We start from the raw sequence: 7802 nt of genomic DNA, 5'->3' as shown, positions 1-7802 counted from the left end.
GCGGGCTAAAAACACCACATTTCTTTATGGAATTTGGTGCAGAGTAGTAAACATCTTCTTAAGATATTTAACTTGAGCTTGGGCGTGGACTGTGTTGCATAAGTGGCTAAATCAGCCGTGTTTTCAGTGAGCGCTTATGGGAAACTCAATAAGGGAGATAAATAAAGAAGATCTTTAAGAAGATCTTTCTGTGTCTTTTTGTTGAATTGAACTTCATTTAAATGGAAAATTATACTTTATGTACTATAAACTGTTCTTGTGTTAATATGAAACAACATTTTTTTTTTTTTTTCATTTCTATCGGCACAGTACTGTGGTGCATGAGCAGCTGCACATAACTATACATAACTATCTGTATTTCACAGAAGCCAAGGTTGAAGAGAGCAAATCAGCACGAGCCCCAAAATTCAATTCAAAGCCAGGTATAATCTGGATTTAACACAGCAGAATTCCTCCATGTTTGATCTTCATCCAGCTCATTTCAACCTGGACAAATTTCCAAATTTCCTAATTTCCCTGGGCACATGCAGCGATAAACGCCGCAGATGAACCGTCTCTTCCAAGTAAAAGTACTAAATCACTAAATGTGACACAGACAGACAGACAGACAGGATCATGTGTACAGTCAGGCCTACAGAGGAAGGAGAGGTCACAGAAACGTGTGACAAAGCCACTTTGTGAAACACACTGTTCCTGCCTCGGGTTGCTCCTGTTTAGGAGATCTTATCCAGAGGCTCCACAAATCCATCTCTTCATGCAGCTTCAGGCTGAGGCTGCCGGGGGGGCGGGGTGTTGAACTCTCCAGCTGTAGGATCCAGTTGTGACTCGACGATGTTCTATTAGAACGGGGACTTTGACCCGCGCTGCTAACAACTGCTTATTTCTGTCCCTCCAGTGCCTTGAGAGAAATGTCTATTTTGATGGGAAATGAAATTCCAGCACATGATCCGAGAACTGACCTTCATGTGAGCAGACATTCCTCACCCCGCACAGCTCCACTCAAACCAGCTGAATTTCCGGTTTAAACTGCTTCTTTTTTTTTTTTTGACCAGTGTGAATGAATTTAAACCACAGCGCCGCCTCACAAGTCATCTTTCAGTCGTGGGTTTGATTCCCGGCTTTCATACCGGAGGCAATTTTCACACATAAGCAAAATGCTCAAATAAATAAATAAATAATGCAAAGCCATATACGATCCTAAGGTTGGCCGCGGGTTGAAAGCTACAGGAGGGAAGATCAAAGTTTGCCTTACAGCGTTGGATTAGAGCGGACGTCTTGGGGGGGCTTTATAATAAATCTCATTTATTTATTCCTCTTCTGTAAACATTGGATTTGCACCACTTTCAATGCGGTTTATAATTCATAACTCACATGGCCCGAGTGTATCTATATATTACCAAGGACGCGTTTCTTAACCTCACTGTGTAAACACGTGAATAAACAGCAGGGCTAGACAGACACCAGTCAGTTTGAATAAGAGACGGAACTCATCACCCTTGGCTCATTTCACGAGAGTGGAGTCTTTCCCCTAAACAGTCGATATTGTCCACTCGATATTTCCCAGAATACAATTCATGCATGAATAAACCTTTAGGGCTTTTATGAGGCTCTGGAAAAAAAAAAGAAAAGAAAAGAAGAAAAATAGTCTGTATGACAGTAAATAAAGATGATATTTATTCTTTTTTTTTTGGAAAGAATCTCAGCTCATGCAAGGATACAGCTCATGTAAACAAAAATCACTTGGAAAATATGTTATAAATGTGCACAGATTTAGTTGTTTTTGTCTGTCAAATTGTGGAATGTACAATATCATGTGGAAGTGAAGCTGCATTACAGATAATACACAAGGCCCCTTGTCCCAAAGTTCATCTATACCACAATGTAATTATGTATTTACCCAGAGTTAGAACATTTATTTTTTACACAGGGCGCGCGAGCGTCGTCAGGTCAGATATACAGTATCGACTTAGTCAAAAAAAAACAAAACAACAGACTGGAGTCCAGGACTCACTTTATGTTTGTGATCAGACACCAGCAAAGAGAATCAAACACACACTGAGTTTGGACATGAGGAGGATTCAAAGTGACGCTCCTTTAAGACATGTGTGACTCGACAGGAAACCGGATTTGTGTTGCATAGCAAAAACAGTGGAAAACCACGACATGTCCAGAACCTCCGCACTGAGGACCACGGGAGTTCAAGACGGTGCTGTACACGTTCCTCAAAAGCATCATTGACTGCATATAAAGACAGACAAAGTCCTCCAGCCACAAGGGGGCGACTCCACTGGTTGCAAGTCTGAATTCTGATGGGTTGATGGGTCTCAATTGTTATGTCGACTTTGTAAAAATATTTTTTTCCGATTTAAAGGAGATCAGACACATGAGGGCGGACACCACTGTGATCGACAGCTGGTATCGTCCAATAAATGCCTTGTGGCAGGCGAAGGCTACAAAATGTTTTGTACTTTGTGTCCATTTTCATTTACAGTCTATTCTTCAGCAGAGGGCTACATGTCAGAGTAACTTGCATCTTCCATTGCCAAACGTCATTCCAGCAGTGGTTCAGAATCCAGATGTTTGAGTAATAAAGAGTGCGGGACAGTAATTTTGTGCCGACGAGGAGAGAAAGCAAAATACAGCATCATGCGGTTAAGGCCAATTCAGAGTCAGCGAGTTCACTGCGGTCCATGTGACAACTCTGCGGACCGAACATGACGACCGCGAACGCCTCAGGTGAGACGATATACTTCAGAAAAGAAAAAAAAGAAAAGAATGGAATGTGGGATGAGGTACTGTACATGAAGACTTGTTTTCCGTTGACGAGCGGATGTCTTGAACCTTAAGTCTGTATTTCGATCGAAACGGGAACATACTCCAAAGACATGTTAATGGTCCAGTGTGTAACATTTTGCCCACATGGAAGTGATGTTATGGGATGTTTTCGGAGCCCTAAAATGTGGGAAACATGTCCAAATCCCTTGCGTTTCCCTTGCGTCTATCTAATACACAAATTTGGGGGAGCGATGATGTCATAACCCACCTCTCTAACCTAAAACGTAACCCCACTAGCTTTATGAAGACACCATGCATTGTTGATGGCTCCATTGTAGCGCCACATACAGGCCTGGCATATACACTACAGCGTTTACAGTTTTCTTTTGGGTGTATGAAGACATTTTTTTTTTACGGAAAACTTTAAGAACAAAAAAAATAAGAAAAGGACCTTATCGAGATTTTTATTTTAAGGCTACAAAGACCATTTTAAAGTGACAAATCATCTATTTCAACCAATAAACTCTACTTAACATTACACACTGGACCTTTATTCAAGTAATAGCGTGAAATATTGTGGCACTTTCGACTGAATTCTCTTTTCTTAAACCGTTAAAAGTACCATGTTAATGGAATGATGTAAGGTTGTGACGACACTGTGACATCACTGCTGGGTGTGGCCTAATGTCTAACAAACTCGATGGGGTTGGGGAACCGCTGGATGACTGGAGCGAGGTGTCAGTCGACGCTTATCAAAACACCAAGTGAGGGGCTAACGAGTCAGGAGCAGAGTGTTCACACCTCTGGAGTGCAGAGACTTGTTAGAGCCGTGGCAATGATGCACTAAGCTGCTCAGTGACTTGTGAAAGTTCACAAGTGGGGTTGTGTAAGTTACTTGGACAAAGTCGGTGCCTCGGCCACACAAAGGTGTTGCTGCTGCCTCCATCACTAAATTCGTGTCCCATAGTAAATCTGAATTTGAACTATACTTGGCGACGTGGACCATAAATGTTTATGTTCTACTAAGTAAAACCACAGCTTTTCCTCAGTGGACACATTGATGCAAACTGTATTAACGGAGCCTTTTGGTATAAAGACATGCTGTAATGACACTGTGGTAGAAAGACATTACTAAGTGGAAAAAAATGTGGTTCTCTAATGCAGTACTTTGTGCCGTAAATTGGGTGATTTCTGCCAAGGTCACTGGCAAATTGAAAAACATGGTGAAAGCAAGATTTACAGGAGAAACAATATAAATGTGACGCAACGTTTTGCTATCACCATTACAGCGTCACAAAGGAGAGTTTAAGGCAAAACATTTGGCCGTGTTTGGGCACAGGAATACAGAGTCCAGTCAGCTGTGTGTAACGCAGTACCTCATATAAGCCCCCGCTAAAATCACAAACTAGCCCTTCAAAGATCCAGCGTGTAAGAAATAATGACATCTCATCGCGCTAAGCACGTTGGGGAACTACGGTGGCCTTCATATACCAGAAAGAAAGACCTTCCTTTTTTTTGCGGCGTAAAATTCAGATTCAAAACACGAAACGGCTGATGTTTGTGTTAAGGCAGTGGTGCAAAATGGCTGCCTCTGTAAAGGAAGGGCCCTTCCCTTGCGTTAAGTACGTATAAAAGGCTTCTTCTAGGGCTTGGAAATCCAAACACTGTTTTCTTTAAAAGCGATTATACACTCATACATACAAACTTATGGGTACTCTATTTAATTTACTCTCCTAAATGTTACACAGTGGACCTTTAAGACACTTTGTGTCGCCGTTTCTCTTGATTTGTCATGCGTCCGTGTATTAACGGCACGTTCTAAAGCAAAGAACTGACCTACAGCTGTGATGCCAACGTGGCTAAAATACATTTTGACAGGCATCGGTGTGTTGAAGGTTAATATATATAATTCCATACATATGCTTGCATACCAACAATGCTATACAAATGGGGGATTTCATAACTATTAGAATTAGGAAACTATATGTTCATTTCATGTTATCTCCGACACTCAATGTGCGCTTCCAGTTCCAGTTGCATACAGGCGGCTGCATGTACGATGAAGACAGGAGAACTGTGCAGACTCATGCATAAGACATTACAGGGCAGAAGGACAAGACTGCGCTCTGATTTTGCTGATTTGACAGGAGAATAAGAGGTAGAATGGACCGCGGAGGGGCTCAGAGGGACGACCTTTCCATTGTTGTTTGCCAAACCACATTAATGGAAGAACACAATTCCATCCTCCTATACTCTTTTCCTTTGAGCTTTATCTGCATCAGCTGCAGATTTCTCTGGTTTTAAGCTGTGGAAAAAAAGTTTCCCAGTGGGTGGAGCAGACGCAACCCTCACAAAAATAGAAGAGAGCAGCGTAGACGAGGCCCTCTATATAGTATATGACTTTAGGCATGTCAGTAGATTTAAAAAATAGAGATGTACAATATCATGCTTAAGATATTCCAGACACCATCGTAGTAAATGTAAGCTCCCAATACAAACACGTACTAGAATTTTCTTTTTTAAACAGGCACAGTAGTGTTACCCTGGATAGGAATGCTAGAAAACGTATAAAAGACAAAGAAAAACAATACACAAAAAGCAAGACTCTCTCTCTTTCTCTGAAGCTATGGAGTGGACTAGTGTGGCTGACAGGCGCCATGTTACAAAGAAAAATGATTTGACCTTGAAGATCAAGGGTTGTTAACTGAAATTGAGCACTTTCCTTGATGCTTTTAAAATCAACTGCATTGTGAAACCAAAAAAAAAAACAAAACAGAAAAGGCTGGACAAAGAATATGAAGAAGTCGAAGAAAGAAAAAACAAAAAAAAAAGCGCCCCCTGCTTTACATAAAGTCAGTAGTACTGAGAGTGAACCTCTTCCTGGAGGAACGCTGGAGTGAAAGGGAGAGAGTGTGAGTGGAAGAGTTACAAGTCCAGCGCAGTAGTAGTTTGAAGTAAGGCCTCAGGTTTCTTGTGTTGGCAAAGAGAAAAAAAAAAAAAAAAGAAGAAAAGAAACATATACATCTGTAACTTAATTACATCTAGCTTGAAAAAAAAATAAAAAAATATATGTGCAAAATGTAAATCTTACAAATATGGGGGAGAGTTTATTATTGTAGATCAGAGGAAAAAAGAAAAAAAAAAAAGAAGAAAAAAGAAGAACGTGCTCAAGGTGGATGATTTGTGGATGATTCCCCACCCTCTCTCCATCCGCCGCCGCCCGTCGCCGCACCACCTGCTCTCTGGTTGGTCGACAGGCCTGGGCGGCTGACCCCCGAGGCTCTGCTGTGGACTGCAGCGGGAGCTTCACGTCAAGTGGACGGCCCGCTTGAGCTTTTCTATCTCCATCTGTGGTGACATAAACACACGGCGCTCGTTCACAGCCACACACAATACGGCAACGAGTTTGGCCAACATCAGAGAAGCACACTGGTGGACGTGACCCTGCTGTGGAGGATTCAAGGAGGAACCGATAACATGATGGAGCCACATGCTGAGTCTAAAGCTTTAACCTATATATGAATGTCTGCTATAGTCAAGCCATTGCCAAATGACGCCCTAGAAGCAGCAAAACAGACGTTTATGGTTGGTGCATCAACATGCTCGAAACCAGAGGTTCCCAAAGACTGGGTAGGGAGTCAGAGATGTGTCGCAGGACATTTTTTTAGGGTCCCCAAACTAATTTACAGAATTTTCTCTATCTTTTAGTTCACAGTTATGTGTAAATGTTTAGTGATTTGTCAACTAACTTAAAAATGATATCAGGTATTACAGATATGATTTATATTCTGATTTGGGTCCAGATAGTTTGCCTTTTTTTTTTAAAAAGCGGGTGGTTTGGGAACCACTTCTCTAAACCGACAATACAAAGGAACTATTCTGGGCAAACAGGAAGTCAACAAGAACATCTGCCGATCCCTGCCGACTGCATTTAAATAGATATAGTGAATCTTTTTTTTACACTTTAACTTCCTTTTATTTACACATTTGAGTTTTTGTCTTCACACTTCTCATACATTTAATAATCTACTTTACAGCTGTAAAACCGATGTGTGATCAGACATGTGTGTCTCACACAGTGTTTGAAACAGAACACTGTAAAATTAACTGCTTTGTTAATTAAGCCATAAAAAAAAAAAAAGTCTCTCCGAGAAATTACTTTCTAAACATTGTCTGCAGAGAGGTAGAAATTCATCACAAATCTGTTATTAAGTTTCTCTCCGAGTGAGTAAAATCTCTGCAGGAGTTCCTCCTGTGATTTAATTTGTATCGGTACCACACTGGGCCGCATCTGCTGCCGCTTCACCAGGGAGTCACACCACAGGTCGTGTTTCAGCACGAAGAGGCTGAATGTGCTAACTGCTGAGAGTGAGAATCACGAGGGACGGCTTGAGGTGAGCATGACATGATTGATTGAAATATACAGAGTGAGGGCTGTGCTAACCGAAATTAGAGTGCCGATATAATAGAAATAGATTTAGATTTAGAATAGATTTTTACTCTGATAGAGTATTTAATATGTCCTCTCTTTTTAATCTGAAAATTAGCTCTGTCAAGCAATACTATGAGACCTGACTGAGGGAGCGTTTGGGTGTATACAGCCGGAGCACATGGGCGGGCGGGGGCAAGAAGCATTAATCCCATGAAATTCCTGAACGACATTATAATTCACTTCTAAATCCTTTTGTGGGCTCTTCACTATAGTTTCAGTCCCACTCAAACCTATTTGCAGTCGTCTGTCTTGACATAAAACACAGCATTTCCTCAGTAAACACCTCTATACTGAGAACACAAGAGAGTCACGTGGAACTTAATCAGCATTGTGTGAACTAATCTGACGACAGTTTGGATGTGAGAAGCATTTGTTTTTTTTAAAAGTTGCACATCGCTTTAAGAAGCTGAAACCACAAAGGTTGGGGAAAAAAATGATATTTTTAACGCTATTTTAGCAGCTTTTTGTGGAGAGAAGGCAAATTCTCTCTCTCTCTGTCACTCTGCCGTTGACATTTGAGAAGGAATAAGAGCAA

General features: G+C 41.2%; 1 protein-coding gene across 2 annotated transcripts in view; it reads right to left on the bottom strand.

Moving 5' to 3' along the window:
- Positions 1-1651: 1651 nt before the first annotated feature.
- LOC122784099 (CD2-associated protein) overlaps positions 1652-7802 on the bottom strand; it is a 54320-nt gene continuing 48169 nt past the window's right edge. For both annotated transcript variants that reach the window (XM_044049192.1, XM_044049193.1), the window contains one exon: positions 1652-6123. In XM_044049192.1, the coding sequence (XP_043905127.1) occupies positions 6082-6123 (42 nt within the window). In that variant the 3' untranslated portion in view covers positions 1652-6081. The remainder of the gene's footprint in view (positions 6124-7802) is intronic.

The sequence above is a fragment of the Solea senegalensis genome, linkage group LG17, assembly GCF_019176455.1.
Source record: "Solea senegalensis isolate Sse05_10M linkage group LG17, IFAPA_SoseM_1, whole genome shotgun sequence".
Lineage (NCBI taxonomy): Eukaryota > Metazoa > Chordata > Actinopteri > Pleuronectiformes > Soleidae > Solea > Solea senegalensis.
This window is presented reverse-complemented; position numbering and strand designations above follow the sequence as displayed.